We start from the raw sequence: 17489 nt of genomic DNA, 5'->3' as shown, positions 1-17489 counted from the left end.
CGGTGTCTGTGTTTCTCTCTCTGGTCGGAGGCGGCGGTAATGGCGGATGGTGGGTTGTGGCGCCGGCGGCGGCTGCTGTGAGGGACGATGAGTTCCTCCTTAGTGCCGAACGGGGCCAGCCTGGAAGATTGTCACTGTAACCTTTTCTGCCTGGTGAGTGCCCGGGCTGCGGGCGGGCGGGGGCCGCGGCCAGCGGGCGGTGGGGGAGGGGCCGCGAGGTGCGCCCTTGGCCCGTGGGGGAGGGGGGCCGGGGCTGATCCAGACGCCCGAGTCCCGGGCCCGGCCCGGCCGGAACCGGCGCCGCGGCAGCTGGAGAGACGGCGACCCGGGCTTGGTGGGAGGAGTGTGGAGTTCTTTCTTGTTTGTGACTTTTCTCCCCTCGTCGTAGTCTTGTCTTCAACTTGGGCTGCTTATCTGCCAGGACACTGACTTAACATTTCCCTCTAGCTGAACTTGCTTTCCCCTAATTGATCCTGTATCGCTCTTCACACTTTCTATTACTGCCCATTCTCCCACAGTCTTTATAACTCACGCTCGGCGTTTCAGTTCTCTTCATTAACAGGACCCCAGAACTTCTGCATTAACTCTCACCCCTCTCTTCATTTTACTTTTTTTTTTTTTTTTAACCCTCCCCTGTGAGTCAAACTGAAAGGATCTCTTCTTCCTTGGGTGACTTAAGATCTTGTGTCAAAACCAGTAGATGCCATTTCATCTGTTTTCTTTCTAAACTTTGAAAACAGTTTGCCATTTTGACAATTTCTAGCCATCTTGTTTTTATTAGAGCATTATGTTTCTGTGAGAGTGGAGGGGCTAATGGAGGAGGTGCCACGGTTTTGCACTAAGTGTATCTATATTGGTCTGTTTTGCTTGCCGTTTTAGAATGTTTTAAGCAGGCAGCTCCCTGTTTTTATTAAAATGAAAGTATGGGGTTAAAGTAACTATTGTGATGGTTGGCCCAGGTTTGGGATCGTCCAACGTTTAAGACTTTCCACAGTACCAACTGTTGAGTTTGGAATTGGACAATAGCTTAGCTTCATTGGTGACTTAAACTTTGGGTGACTTTCTTTTTTCATTTTTCCCTGTGCTAAGAGAAATATTAAGAGTATGTGATAGTTAGGTAAGTGAATTGAGTGGGCGGAGCACAACTAGTTGGCAAGTGCAAACTGCCAGTCATGTATCAGCAGTTTCATTTTTGGCACCCTGTGGTTTGCACCTTTAAGTCATGGAAGAATTACTGGATTTCTTCTCTGGAATTTCTTTCACAGTGCTCATTTGAAATCTGTTAGACCTTCCCCTTCTGTAAATTGTTGACTTTCTTGTGTAATGTCCATTAATCAGTCTCTCTGTGCATGGAACAGACAGAGACCAGGTTTTAAATTTCTGTGCTCTTAAACTCAGTCTATTTTTGGTACTTTTTAGGATCAAGTTCTTTGAAGATGGTCTAACACAAATCTGACAGTTCTTTGTGGGCATCTATTTGACTTTGCATAAGGAGCTCTGGTATCGGGCTGCGAACCGCAAGGTCAGCAGTTAGAAATTAACAGCTGTTCCACAGGAGAAAGATGAAGCTTTCTGCTCCTGTAGAGATTTACACCCTCAGAAACCCTGTACAGGGTTGCTATGAGTCAGAACCGACTCCACAGCACATAACCACCACCACCAAAGTGAATGAGAAGAATTAAGTAGGATTTTTTTAGGAAGCTTTCGGATGTCTTTTTATTAGAGCCATGATTTCTACAAACATGGAATATTGAGTTTTTAAGAAACTAGTTTTTAGTTGATTTGACACCAAGGAAAAAATAGAGCCAGTTAGGATAGAATTCAGGACCCAGAAGAAATGTTTACTCAGTATGTGCTTCTAAAGTACACATTTATATTTAACATTCATAAGTGTTTTTTTTTTGTTTGTTTCTATTTGGGACACCTAGTTATTGACTTGTTATTCAGTGACATGTCATTGTTAATTTTTAACTGTTTTTGTTCGTTTTCTTGAGTTCTTATTTGGTGAATTATCAGAACTATAAAACTTTTATTTCTTAAGCCACTTTCAATATTTTTTAAGCATATACTCATATTGGGAAATTGTAATGCCCTAATGACTATACAACTTAATGTTTTTATAGTGAATAGTCTTGACTTTGAATACCTGATAATAAAAGTCATGCTTTCTTTTCTTTAGGCTGACTTGACAGGAATTAAATGGAAAAGATATGTATGGCAAGGCCCAACGTCTGCCCCTATTCTGTTTCCGGTGACAGAAGAAGACCCCATTTTGAGCAGTTTTAGTCGATGCCTCAAGGCAGATGTACTTGGTGTTTGGCGGCGAGATCAAAGACCAGGAAGAAGAGAATTGTGGATATTTTGGTGGGGTGAAGACCCTAATTTTGCTGACCTTATTCACCATGACTTAGCAGGTAAATGTAGCTTATTATTCCCAACTAATTATGTAGTAAGATTGTATACTTTTTTCCAAAATGGCATATGTATTACAAATGAGAATTCTCTCGGCCCCCTCCCCTCCTATTTTGTGGCTCATTACCAGATTAAAATGTGGCTGTTTTGTTTCATCTTGAATATTTTATTTTACTTAAGTTATCCATGTGTATGTTATAGCAGGTTTCCTCTTCCCACCCATCTTCCTTTGAATTTCTCACGGGCAGTTAGGTCTCAGGAAAACATGTAAAATTCACCTAAGAAAATGAAATTTGGGGGCATAAGTATAACTCAACCTTAGAATGTCAATTCTGCCACTGCACTTCTGCATGAAGACAATTAGAGGAATATCCAGAAATGTGTTGTAAATTTCTCATGTTTCTGACAGCATGTACCAAATAACGGTTATTGTTTTATTAACATAGGAAGGCAAATGTTAATTTACTTACTCTTGGAAAGTGATTTTTTTTTTCTTCTGAAATATTGATCCATCAAAAACTGCCGTTAATATATTGAGATAGTGTTAGTTTGTCCTACTTTTACAGGCTTTGGATTCATAATCTGAAAGGTTAAGTACAAATAAGGTTATTTAATTGTGAGCAAATCAATATGATTACTTCTCATTCTTGTCACTTTTAGTACCAAATGTTACTTTAGTAAGAGAAACTGTAGTTCTTCAAGTAATTATTGAAACTTGTATTTATAGTCTATGTTAACAGAACTTTTGGTTTTAGGAATGTAAATGATACATTGTGTGCTGCAAAGTGTTAAAGACTTAAAAGCAAGATAGTTTGGTAATGGGTTTTGACAGGTAAATTTAGGATTTTTAGATAACTGAAGTAAAACTGGTTTCCGTTAACTGTCTGTTTGACCTATGTTGTTGTTAAGTGCCCTTGAGTTGGTTCCGACCCATTGAGACCCTGTATAAAGTTTCCGAAGAGCAGCTGGTGAGCTTGCATTGCCGACCTTGCAGTTCAAAAGGCTTTGCAGTCTGGCGCATTAACCCACAGCGCCATACCTATAGGACCTATTTTCTTTCAAAATGAAATGTAATCCAAGTGTCTTTGTGTCAAACAATCATGTAGCAAGATGAACCTTTGTGCAGGAATGTATGTATTGTGGCTATTTGCTTTAGTAGTTTTTTTTTTTAACCTTCTGATGAACACACCCTTAAGTGTTAATCCTAATTTCTTAAAATTTGATGTAATTCTGTTATACAGGCTTTCCAACTTTTCTAGTAAGATCTCTACTGTAAAATCTAGCCCTTATTTCTAGGTATGTAGTACAGTCCTTGGAGTCCTGGTGTGGTGCTGTGGGATGAAGTGCTGGACCGCACGGTCGGTTTAAACTGTATGATCCATGGTTCAAATTTACCAGCTGCTCCTCAGAAACCCTCTACAGGGTCGAAATGATTTGGTACTGACTTTATGGCACTTAACAACAACAAAAGTATAGTTCTAAATATGTAAAAAAATGTGCAGGAGGCCTTCAAAAAGTTTGTAGAAACATTCCATTATCTTCCATTCCATTTTTCTTGGCGCTCACGTGTGTGTGAGAGAGGTGGTGTGAATGTATATATGTGTTAGGATATGAAATTTTTTTGTGACATCAGCATGATGCTTTCTAATGATCATGACATAGTCTGTCAGTTTACTTCTTTATGTGATTTTGGCATGCTTGATTTATTTTAATCCTTAAGATTGATACCTTACTAAGATGTTTGGAAATAGTTTTAATGTTGATAAACTATTCCTGCCTTGATGATTTCAGTCTTTCTAATAAAGTTGGCAGAGCATCTGAACAGATAATTTTTTTACATCTCATGAAATACTTTTGTGTAATCTAAAATAATGTTAATGATATAGGTGTAGCCTTGGTAGCATAGGGGGTTATGAGTTGGGCTGCGAATCTTAAAGTCTGCAGTTCAAGTCTAGCAGCCGCTAAGAGAAAGATGAGGCTTCCTGCTCTTATAAAGATTTACAGTCTCATAAACCCTATATAGAGTCACATTTAGTTATCCTGTCATAGGGCTACTATTTTGAAAGTTAAAATCTATAGAATTGTATGTGAGCTGTTTTGATGAATATTGGTAAAACTTTGTGTAGTTATGTTTTCCTTCTAGGTTTCATGTTATCAATCAGATATGTTTTCTCTATTGAAACTGAGTTTCTATTTTTACAATTTCTTCTCAAGCTTAAAGTTAATTTTGTATGGATTTTTTAAAAACTAATCGTTTTCTGTACTTTAAAATAATGATCTTGAATGTGAATGAAAGCAATTTTGGAAGATTGGATTTTAGTTTGTTGTCGAATTTTGCTGAACAATTGATTGGTAAATTTAAAATTTATCAAATTGAAAACAATCAGGAGTCATATGTAATCATATTTATTATTCTAAAGACTTTCCTGTGCTGTTTTAGTTTATGTTGTCCAGTGGTTTTTATAGTATGTAAAAGTTTTTGTTTGGTTTTTTAAAACCTGTCATTTACTTTAGAATGTTGTCACTGAAGTCAGATGTATCTTAAAGAATAATAAGGTCTTTACAGATGGAGTATATTTATCTCGCTCTTGTCTTTACTCCAGGGATACCGTCTGCCTCCCTTTTGGGGTAATTAGTCCGCCTCTGTCTCTCTAGCTAACCCCTTTTTCATTTCTTCCCATCTGTGGCACTCTATTCCCTCTTTTAAGCTCCCTTGAGAAGAGAGCAGCTGGACAGTGGGGGTGGCATCAGCTGCAGGAGGAAATCCTGAGTTCCAAGTAGAGGTGTAGTACTGAGCAAAGGGTAACCGGAAGGACCCAGGTGGTAACTAAAAAGCTGTGTTAATTTAGCTTGAGCTTGCTCTTCACAAGCAGTGTTCTGTTTGCTTTAACACCTACCACATCTTGTTACTTAATGTTTGTGATGATGGTGATAATATAACCCTTCTTGTTGGTAGAGGAGGAGGACAGACATTGTTTCTGTGTAAAGACTAGAATTTTCAGTTTTTACTATTAACTGAAATAATTCATTATCAAAAGTACAGAATTGCTTTGCTTATCCCCATTCTCATTTGTGTCACCTGTAGTGTAGTTCTAAGGAGCCCTGGTGGCACTGTGGCTTAGACATTGGCCTGCTAACCACAGGTAGGCTGTTGAAATCCACCAGCTGCTCTGTGGGAGAAAGATGAGACTGCTCCCATAAAGATTTAAATTTCTTGGAAATTCCTTCTATTTAGGGTCGCTGTGAGTCAGAATTGACTTGATAGCAGTGAGTTTTATAGTGTATTTTTAAGAAGCCACGGTGACACAGTGGGCTAAATGTTGGGCTGCTAACCAACCAGAAGGGTGGTTTGATCTACCAGCTGCTCCTTGGGAAATGATGAGGCACTTTGCCTCCATAAAGATTTACAGAAAGTAGTTCTCTTTGCCTTGTAGGGTCTGTATGAGTTAGCATCAACTTGACAGCAACGGATTTTATATTGTATTTTTAAAATAAGCTTTAGATTTGCATAAAAGTTACAGAAACGTCCTGGTGGTGCAGTATTTAAAGCGCTTGGCTGTTAACCTGATGGGTGACTGAACCTACTGGTAGCCAATTTGTGGGAGAAATAATGCAGCAGTCTGCCTGTGTTGTAGAGATTTACAGCCTTGGAAATCCTATGTGACAGTTAAGCACTCAATCCTATAGAGTTACTATGAGTTGGAATTGACTCGATGGCAATGGCTTGATGATTTTTAGAGCAGAATTTGCCCGAACAAATATTAGCCTAACCAGAACATTCCAGAAAACTTCGATTTTTTTTTTTTTTTAAAAGGTTTTATACTTTATGCTCTATTATCTTGAACAGAATGGATAATTGAGTTGATATTGATACTTTTTAAGGAGAAAAAGAGGATTAGGGAGAAAACACTTTCTTGGGTATTGAGTAAGACCTTCATTTTTAAAATTTAAACTTTATAGCAAATCTCATACAGTGGTATAGTCAGTGACAGAAGTATAAAATTAATGGTGGTAAAAAGCACAGCCCCTCTGGTCAAAGTCTCCATAGTAGGGAGTGCTTTTTTAAGTGTACTGTTGGTTTGTATCAAAGCAAAATTGTTTTATTTTTATTAGTGTGTTCTTGAAGGTGAAAAGTTTTCTGTGTTATTTTTTATTGTGGCACCGTAGGATAAGCACTGGATGCTAACTATAAGGTAGGCAGTTCAAACCCACCAGCCGCTCTTTAGAAACCCTGTATAGGGTTTCTTTGAGTTGGAACTGACTTGAGGGCACGTAAAAACAACACTGCGTATTTTTGTTCTTAGGAATTCTCTTGCCGTTTTTATTGAATTTTCATTCTTTTAAAAAGAAAACTATTCCTTTTCCCGAGTTTTAGCACCTTAGAAAAATCGTAATGATTTAAAAGATGATGTGTCTGAGATAACTGACATGTGGTGAGAAAAAAAAAAAAAGAGCAGCAGTAACAGCAAAAACCCAGACTGAGTTGGGGTTAGAAATACTCGTTTTTCCTGGTTCCTCTGAGTTGTCCATGCTAGCTTCTAGCAATGCCCAAATACTTTGAATGGAGTCCTAGTGTGGCGCTATGGGATAATGCACTAGACTGCAAGGTCAGCGATTCAAAGTCACCAACTGCTTCTTGGAAATCCTATACAGTGTTCCTCTGCGTTGGAACCAACTTGATGGCACTTAACAACAACAACAAATATTTTCATTATATCAAAACAGTACCATATTAAATATTGTTCAAATTAAATGGACCATTAATTTAGTTTTGGAATTTAATTTTAGGTTTTCTCATTAAAGGATATTAATTACAGTAGATTTTTGGTTTAAGCAAGAGCTTTCAACAGGATTGAAAAGTACATAGCAGCCAAGCATAGGACTCTAGTACCAGCTAAACTAAAAAAGTATTTAGTACCCTGGTACCCTGAAGAGAGTCCCTGGGGATTATATACCATTTACATGCCTGGCTGCTAACTGAAAGATTGATGCCTTGGATAAAAGGCCTGGTAATCTAGTTCTGAAAAATCATCTATTGGTAAAGCACAATTCTACTCTGATTATTTGGAGTAGCCATGAGGCTGAACTGTTGCTATTTTGTCATTGTTGTTATTGTTTGTTTTTTAAAATGCTAGCCTGAAGAGACTTTACTTAAGTCTTAATTGAGTACTGGCCTGCTAACCACAAGGTCAGGGGTTCAAACCCACCAGCTACTCCTCAGAATGATGAGACTGTGCTTGAAAAGATTTACGGGTTTGGAAACCCTGTTTAGGGATGTCATGAGTCAGAATCGATTCAATGGCAGTGAGTTTTTTTGTTCTATATTTCCTTGTGGCCTAACTTTTTATATTGACTAGTCTTTTAGGTGACAACTTCGTTGTTTGCCGTATTTTTTTCTGTGTATTGTCCTTTTTAAATTAGGAAGTATGTATTTTTTTAAATATTCAAGTTAAAGATTATGAACAACAAATTGTTGTTACGTGCCTTGGAGTCGGTTCCAACTCATAGTGACCCTGCACAGGGTTTCTGAGGCTGTAAATCTTTACGGGAGCAGAAAGCCTCATCTTTGTCCCGCGGAACCACTGGTAGCTTCGAACTGCTGACCTTGCGGTTCACAGCCTGATTCGTAACTGCTACGCTACCAGAGCTCCTTGAGCAACATATTAGGCTGTTTATAAAACCCAAGGAAGGGTTTTCAGGTTTTGCCATAGATGACTGGCAAATGATGCTGGCATTTTAAGGCTCTTAAAGTAATTTTTGTAAAATGAATAAGAAATTTTGTTCAAGATAAATACCAATCTAGACACACATATTTTAGCATTTGTTTTTATTCTTTCAGAAAATACATGGTCTTCTCTACCTGGTTAATTTTTGAGCCATTCAGTATTCACTAAAAAGACTTTTTCTTTACTAGCTGATCATCTTGGAGATATTTAAAGATGCCAGTTTTGAGAAAATTGTTGACTAACAATTAAAACAAAAAAGTTGATAGGTGTATCAGCTTTTTTGTTTTAAAATATCTTTTTCCAATGATATAAAAGTATTTTTGATGAGCTGTAATGTATTTTTTTAAGAGTTCTGGTGTGGCACTGTGGGTTAATGCCATGGACTCCAAAGTCAGTTTGAACCACAAGGTCAGCGGTTCAAGCTCACCAGCTCTGCCACAAAAACGCTATACAGGGTTGCTATGGGTGGAAACTGACTCTATGGCATTTAACAAGAGCCAGCAGCATACTTGGGATCCCAAGTGGCGCTGTAGGATAAGCACTGGACTGATAACCCCAAGGTTGACAGTTCAAACCCACCCACCAGCTGCTCCAAGGAGAAAGATGAGGGTCACTATGAGTCTGTATTGACTTGATGGCAGTGTGTATAGAAAAGTTTGACATCTCACTATGTAGTCTGTATACTCAAAAAATGTTCTGTGGTCATTCATATTTCGTTTTTTAACTTTTGTGTTTTTTCCTTCAAATAAATACTTGGTATAATTTTTCAAGTAGTAATGGTGATTAAGTTTTTAAACCAAGTGCCAAGAATACAGAATTGAAACTGTTATTTGTGGCTACACATACCAAGGGTAGTGAGCATTTACTTTAATGTATTAAGCTACCTTTTCCACCAGGCTGTGATTGATTAAATTCAGAAGAGCTAGGTAAAAATTTTCCATGCATCCCTTTCTTCTCCCCTCCCAGTTATAATGCAAGTGTTGAGATTCTAAGACTTATTTTGTTTTGTTTTTTTAGATTAATAATTTTTACTATGTCACTTAGCACACTGTTAAGTTTAGCTGACATTCATTGATTAATTTTTCTGTTGGGGACAATTATCATTGAAGGAAGTAGTATGTTGATTTACATTCTGATACACGCTTTCTAAAATTATAATGCATTTTCATTGAAAGTTTACATTGCAAATTAGGTTTCCATTTGACAATTTCTATACAAATTGTTTAGTAATCAGTTACATTTTCTACACTTGTCAGCATTCTCTTTAATTGTATTTTGGTGATTCTGTTTCCATTATTTTTGTTTTCCTTCCCTCTTAAGTTCTCATCTTTGCTTTAGCATAATTGTTGAATTTTTTTGTTTTAGGCAGATGTCATTTATTTTGTGTATAAATCTGCTTTTTTTCTAAAAGATGCCCTCGGGATGCTTTCAGTTGAAGGCTTAAAGAGTGTCTCAGGACAATAGTCTTTGGGAGTCCTTTTGGAACTTGCAGTCCCTTTTAAGAATTTGAGTTCGGTTCCGCATTTCTTTCCCCTTTTATCAGAGTCCGTTTATTGTGGACACCATCTAGTTCTTTTGCTCTCAGAGGAGATGAGGGTATTGTTTGTGTAGGTTATTAGCCCTATAGGTGAGTGTCTTCTTTCAGCCTTTGGTCAAGGACGTTTTTTAACACATGTAAGAGGTGACTATGTCTTGCATGTACCATTTCACTTTTTTTCCTGAATATAACATGGAGTCCTGGTGTGGCACTATGGGCTAATGTATCAGACTGCAGAGTTGTTTGAACTGAAAGGTCGGTGGTTCAAGCTCACCAGCTGCTCTTTGGAAACCCTATATAGGGTCGCTATGGGTCAGAATCTACTCGAAGGCACTTAACAACAACAACAACAAGAGGTGACTATCACTGTGTCTTGCATGAGTCAGATGTACCATTTCACTTTTCTTATTTCTGAATATGACATGTAGAAAAATTACTCTTATGTTTCTAAAGTGCCCCTCCCCAAAAATGGGAAAAGGGGAGCCTTCTATATTTTTAATTGACTGTTTTTAAATGAGGATTTATTCTCATTTCCTTAACAATGAAAAACTAAAATTAAACTATGTTTTTACTTTGTGATGGTTGTTTTTGTCACTTGCCATACAGGTAAAAATGTACTTCAGAGATTTCTCTTTTTAAAGAAAAAGCCTTAGGAGGTGTATGTTTGCTTTGCTTTGTGAGTAACTCCCATTTAGTGTTAATGAAAACAGGACATTGGATGGGATAATTAGAGTCTCCTCCAAAAGTTTACCTAAGTTTTTCTGGATACAATTTGAGAGAAATGAGGAAGAAATAAGGATCTGTTTCTCCTTATTTCTGATTAATTTTCCAATCTACATTTGGTACTTTTAAGCCATTTACTTGACAGTTTAACTAAAATAGATTTACTAAGCAGATTTTATTTAATAAATTAGAGTAAAAACAAAATTAAAATTTTATGTGAACATGTATATATAAATTTTTATATTGTAGCTCTTTGTTGTTGTTAAGTGTTGTCGAGTCGGTTTCGGCCCATAGTGACCCTGTATAAGGTTTCCTAGGAGCAGCTGGTGAGCTTGAACCCCAGTGACATTATTGTTGTTGTTGTGTGCCGTGCAGTCGGTTCCGACTCATAGCGACCCTGTGCAGCGTTTCCGAGGCTGTAAATTTTTATGGGAGCAGAAAGCTCATCTTTCTCCCGCGGAACAGCTGGTAGTTTCTAACTGCTGAGCTTGTGGTTCACAGCCCCATTTGTAACCACTACGCTACCAGAGTTCCGTATTATTAGTTGGGTTCAAACCATGGTGACCTTTAGCATAACAGAACAAAAGGTTGCCCAGTCCTGTGCCATCTTAATGTTGACATGTTTGAGTTTATTGTAATGGCTATTTTATAATACCTTCCAACCTAGCTCTTCATTTCCTTTTTTGTGTGTAGATTGAGTGAAGGTTTACAGATAAGATCATCAGTTTTACATTCAACAAATCATACACTTTCTTTCATCTCAATGATTGTAATCCCCTCCATGGTGGTTCCTATTTCCGTTACACCCACCATCCTATCCCTACTCAACTTTGTCCTTAGTTAATTGTTGCCCTTTTGATTTTGAATGATTAACCATTCCATGGTGAGTTTACCTTTTAAGTGTCGTTGTCCCCTTTCTAATCTAATCTGCTTGGCTGAAAATTGGACCCATGAGGATAAGTTCTTTCCAGACCTGAAGTGTGATCAAGGACCTTAGTTTCCTCTGGTTCCTCCAGTCTTTGTGACTAAGGGGCTCAACCTGCAGCACTATAATGGACAGTATGCTGTTGTGATTTGTAAGGTTTTCAAGTTGGCTGATTTTCAGAACTTATGTGGATCTTCAGGCTTGTTTTCCTAGTCTTGGTCTGGACGCTTTGCTGTAATTGTCCATCATGGTGATCCTGCTGGTGTTTGAGATATCGGTGAATAATATCATAGCCATACTCAAGTTACCACTATATGACATACAGACATATGGTAGATTGTATTCCAAAATTCTTGCTATTCCAAGATTTTCATTTGCTCTGTTGGTTGGCAGTTCAAACCCATCAGCTGCTCCTTAGAAATCTGCTAAAGTTCACTATGAGTCAGAACCAATTTGACGGCACTTAACAACAACAACATTTGAGGGAAAAGGCAAATTTAATCTCAAGTTTTAAGTGAATAATTTTCTGATACTAGAAGTTTATAGTCTTTGATATAGTGTTAGTTGTCTTGGATCTTTGACACTAAAAGTTTAGAAGTAATTTTAAAAGTAGAGCTTTAAAGTTTTTGTTAAAGGCTCCTTATACAGTATGTTGCACCTATTGTGAGTCTTAGAGCATAAGGAATTCTGAGGTAAAGGACAATAAAAATAAAGTATATTTGAAAGATGAGGCTTTCTACTCCCGTAAGGATTTACACCCTCGGAAACCCTGTACAGGGTCGCTATGGGTCGGAACCGACTCGATGGCACGTAACAACAACAAACAACAACATAGATTCATAAAGATGTGAATAATAGGAGTTATTCCTAATACATTGATGTTGGAATTAAGAACTTGTTTATTTTTAGTGATCATAGTGTTGAGATAAAACTTTTAAAGTAGCTGTTTTAATTTTGGAATGATAAGACCTATAGGACCTAGTCCACCGCTCATCTGTCAGTTTGGTGTACTGTATGACTTGCCTGGTGCTATGATTCTGGAAGTTATGCCATGGGTATTTTAAATACCAGCAGGCTCACCTAGGATATACAGGTTTCAGCTGAGCTTCCCAGGTAAAGTCAGACTAGGAAGAAGAAGAGACGGACTGCTGAATATTTGGTCACTGAAAACCTTATGAATAGCTGTGGAACACTGTCTGTAACAGAGTGTTGAATATTGAAACATGATTAAGAGCACCAGAGTGTTTTCAGGTATTCTGGAAGATGAGCCCCTCAGGTTGGAAGGCACTCAAAATGTAAATGGGGAAGACCTGCCTCATCAAAGTAGATTTGACCATGATGGCACAAATGAAATAAAGCCTTCGGGACCTTCATTTGCTTATTGGGCACAACACAAAATGATGAGAAACTGTTGTAAACATCCATTAATAATTGGAACATAGAATTTATGAAGTATGAATCTGGGAAAGTTGGAAATTGTCAAAAATGAAATGGAATGCATGAACATCGATAACCTTGACATTAGTGAGTTGAAATGGACTGGTTTTGGACATTAAAAATCTGACAGTCACAGGGTTTACTATGCCGGAAATGACACATTGAAGAGGAATGGCATCATCAAAAAGAACATACCAAGATCTGTCTTGACGTACAGCACTGACTGATAGGATACTATCCATACACCTACAAGGAACACTGATGTGGTGCTATGGGTTAATTCTCTGGACTGCAAGGTCGACTTAAACCACAAGGATGGCGGTTCAAGCTCACCAGCTGCTTCTCGGAAACCTTGCCGAGTGGTCATTATGAGTCAGAGTCAACTTGACGATGTTTAGCAGCAACAACAAGAAAGACCAATTAATACCAGTATTATTCAGATGCACCAGTCACTAAAGCCAAGTAATGATGAAATTGAAGAATTCTATCAACTTCTTAAATCTGAAATTGATCAAACATACAATCAAGGTGTATTGATAATTACAAGTAATTGTAATGTAAAGGTTGGAACAGAGAGGAAGGATCAGTAGTTGGAAAATACGATCTTGATGATAGAAACAATACTGGAGATCACATAATAGAATTTTGGAAGATCAGTGACTTCTTCATTGTAAATACCTTTTTGTTAAATAGCATAAAAGAAGGCTTTGCACATGGGACTCACCGGCTGGAATAAACAATTCAAATTGAGTACATATTTGGAAAGAGGCAGTGGAAAAGCTCCATATCATCAGCCAAAAAAGGCCAGGGGCAGACTGTGGAACAGACTATCAGCTGTTCATATGCAAGTTCAGGCTGAAGTTCGAGAATATTAAAATAAAGTCAACAAGAAGCAAAATATGGCCTTGAACATATCCCACCTGAGTATAGGTAACATCAGATAAGAAGGTATGGTGCCTTAGACACTAGAGACCGAAGACCAGCAGACTTGTATGGTGACTTAAAGAACATCCCACAGGGAGTTGGAGGGAGGGGGTACGGTAGAACACAGGGTAGGAGGCAGACACATCATAGTTCTAGGTGTTGGGGAGGGCAATATATAAGGGGGAGGGGGTGGAAGAACAAAGTAGATATAAGGGGACACTGAGGCAGGTTTGCATGGGCTAAATGGGACAGAGGTAAATAGTGATACATGTTAAACCTTGGAACAACAGGGCTTTGTGATACAGGGATTGAGGCATAGTCTGAGGGGAAATAATACTAAGACACTTGACTGTCTTACGAATATTGGTTTCCATTGCTTTGTTGTTGTTATGTGTTGTGGGGTCAGTTCCAACTCATAGTGACCTGGTACAGGGTTTCCGAGACTGTAAATCTTTATGGGAGCAGAAAGCCTCATCTTTCCCCCCCAGAACAGCTGGTAGTTGTGAACTGCTGGCCGTGAGATTAGCAGCCTGATTCGTAACTATGCTACCAGAGCTCCTTTTCCCTTGCCTACTACTGTAAAGTAGACACTTGAGCAGGATAAAAAGGAATGTCAGGAAGCATAATTGCAGAAAGCTTATAAGCCCGTCTTCAGTCTGTAACTGTGATTGTGTTACTTAAAAGGGTCTATAGAACTTGCCCAGTGAAATAGGCCTCTTGTGGAGCCTTTGCAATGTATGGAACCTTAGATGGAATCCTGAGCCCCATCCAGAACCTTCTGAGGAGGGATATTACCACTAAAAAGGACAAGCAGACCTGTTTGGAACAGCTAGAGCAACAGAAGATACATCTTCAAAGAAAGATCAGCAGAAAAAAAAAAAAAAAAAAAAGGCAGTATGATTGACTACTACAACAACAAGCAAGTTGTTCGCTGGGAAGCAGTCAAGTCCCTTCAGGACAAACGCCCCCCCCCCCCAAACTAAAAGTCAAAGGGAACACATGAGTGGGCATGCAAGCTTGCTGGCGACCACATTGGACGACTGGTGAGTGGAAGATGGGGGAAAGGCAGCAATGAAGAAATGGGCTGAGTTCAACCATGTTCCATAGACACCCGTTGACCTGAAGATGAAAGAGAAGAGGAAGGGCTGGTTGGTCCGAAGTGTGGTGAGACCTGGGGACTTCCGAGCTCATGGACAAGGACATAGCCACGGACGGTCAAAGCTGAGAAAGAGGCATCCATCTGATACAAAGTGAGGGGAGACACACAATACCCAAACTTGTAAATAGTACCCGTTTGACTTAGCCTCGATGGCTTGATAATCAGAACTCAGCTAGAGGAAAATTTAAAAACAATTTTTGATAAAGGAAACAAGCGTAAGTTGCTACAATTAGATGAACTTGACTTATACTTATGGATGTAATAGCTCAAAATACTAATTGAAAGGGAAGGTGTCTTCTTCACATCAAGTGTCAATCCTATCTCCTCTGTATACGGGGAAGATAGGGATGGGCAATTTAGACATTGCCACCTAAAATGAAGGGCAATAAAGGCACGAAGTGACTGGCTTACTAGGTTTCAAGAGGGAGTTTAAAGTGTGTGCAGGGCAAGGTAGAGTCCCGATTGAATAGTTTCCGTCTTGTCTAGATGGGTCTGTTGAAAAGATATGAGGATAAGATTCATATGATTCAACAGTGAGTAATTGTTATCATGACTAATTGCAACTGTCATAACTGTAAAGGTAGAAGTTTTGCAACAAAAATGGGCCAGTAGTAAATCTTAAGTCCAGAAACATAGGACCCTAGGACCGACCAAGAGAGAAGAGCACAAGGAGAATGTAAGACCCTGTCCAGAGAAGCAGCGACACCAGAGATGGAGGACATGGAGAGAGAGGGAGCAGCTGAGGACTCTAGACTCATAGAAAGAGAGGGACTGAGTGCTAGCAGGGCAGCCAGGAGGCAGACTTTCAGAATGTGCCCTTTGGTTGTTTAAATTACTGTATATCCATGAGTGTTTTTGTGTACATCTCCCCACCCCCACAAAAAAGAAAGAAAAACAGAGGGGATGAAAGCAAATACTGTTGAATGATGATGCATGGAGTAGATTGTAATTATTGTAATGAAACAGTGGTATAAAGCTGATGTTCTCCCGTATCAACTATCATTCAGTTCGCACACACACACACACAAAAGAACATCATACATGAAGAAAGCAAATGGTCATTAAGAAGACAAGAGAGAAGGAAATGACCAAAATGGAGGTCAGAAGAGACTCTGAAACTTGGGTCTCCAGCATAGAGATGCTAAAGCAAATGGAAGAAATGAGGTGGTAAAAGAGCTGGATAGAAAATTTTAAGGGCAGCTTGAGAAGACAAAGTAAAATATTGTAATGAATGTGCAAAAGACCTTGAGTTAGAAAACCAAAAGGGAAGAACATGCTCAGCAGTTCTTAAGCTGAGGGAACTTGGGGTGGGGACAAGCCTTGTCTTGAAATACTGAAGGATTTTATGGCCAAAATCTTGAATGATACAGAAAGTATCAAAAGAAAGATGAAAGGAATACACATAGTCACTGTATCAAAAAGAAATGGTGTTCAACCATTTCAAGAGTAGCATATGATGAAGAGCCAGTGATACTGAAGGAAGAAGTCCAAGGTGCATTGAAGGCATTGGCCGTGAACATATCACTGGGAATTGATGGAATACAAAGTGAAATCTTTCAACAAACTAATGAAGCATTGGAGGCACTCACTTACCTATGTCAAGAAATTGCAAGGCAACTTCCTGACCAGCTGACTGGAAGAGATCCATATTTGGGCACATTCCAAAGAGAGGTGACCCCATGGAATGTAGAAATTATTAGGCAATATCATTAATAATGCATGCAGGTAGAATTCAAAAGTGGCTGCAGCCGTACACTGACAGAGGTTCAAAGCAGATTCAGAAGAGGACGTGGAATGAGGGATATCATTGCTGACATCAGATGGATCTTGGCTGAAAGAGAATAAAAGAAAGATACTTACCTGTGCTTTATTGACTATGCAAAGGCCTAGTTTTTTTTTTTGTCATGATTGAGTGGATCATGACAAGCTATGGGCAACATTATGGAAAATGAGTATTCTGGGATGCTTAATTGTACTCGTGAGGAACCTGTGCACAGACCAAGAGGCAGTTGTTTGAACAGAACAAGGGAACACAGAATGGTTTAAAATTAGGAAAGGTGTGCGCCAGGGTTGTATTCTTTCACTATACTTATTTAGTTTGTACACTGAGCAAATAATCAGAGAAACTGGATTATATGAAGAAAAAATGTGGCATTGGCATTGGAGGAAGACTCAATAACAACCTGTGATACGCAGATGAATACTAACCTTGCATGCTGAAACAAAGAGGACTTGAAATATTTATGAAGATCAAAAACTACAATCTTCAGTATGGGTTACACCTCAATGTAAATATAAAAGTCTTCAGCATTGGACTAGTAAACATCCATATAAATACAGACAAGATTGAAGTTATCAAAAGTGTCATTTTGCTGAGTTCAACCATAAGCGCTTATGGAAGCAGTAGTTAAGAAGTCATACGATGCAATTCAGTAAGCAAATGTGCTCACGATTTCTTTAAAGCATTGAAGAGCAAAAATGTCAGTTTGAAGATTTAAGTTGTGCCTAAGCTAAACCATCTGTGGAAGGAGAAGATGGAAAAGCTTCATTTCATCAGTGAAGACAAAGCCGGGGCAGACTGTGGAACAGACCATCAATTACTGATATGCAAATTCAAACTGAAACTGAAGAAAATGAAAACAAGTC

At 38.6% G+C, this 17489-nt stretch overlaps 1 protein-coding gene across 1 annotated transcript in view; it reads left to right on the top strand.

The window, feature by feature from the left end:
• Nucleotides 1-36: 36 nt before the first annotated feature.
• Nucleotides 37-17489, top strand: part of MED13 (mediator complex subunit 13) — a 118892-nt gene continuing 101439 nt past the window's right edge. Inside the window, exons 1-2 of the mRNA XM_006832362.1 lie at nt 37-153; nt 2180-2414. Of these exons, the coding sequence (XP_006832425.1) occupies nt 88-153; nt 2180-2414 (301 nt within the window). The 5' untranslated portion in view covers nt 37-87. The remainder of the gene's footprint in view (nt 154-2179; nt 2415-17489) is intronic.

This window comes from Chrysochloris asiatica, unplaced genomic scaffold (assembly GCF_000296735.1).
Source record: "Chrysochloris asiatica unplaced genomic scaffold, ChrAsi1.0 scaffold00007, whole genome shotgun sequence".
Lineage (NCBI taxonomy): Eukaryota > Metazoa > Chordata > Mammalia > Afrosoricida > Chrysochloridae > Chrysochloris > Chrysochloris asiatica.
This window is presented reverse-complemented; position numbering and strand designations above follow the sequence as displayed.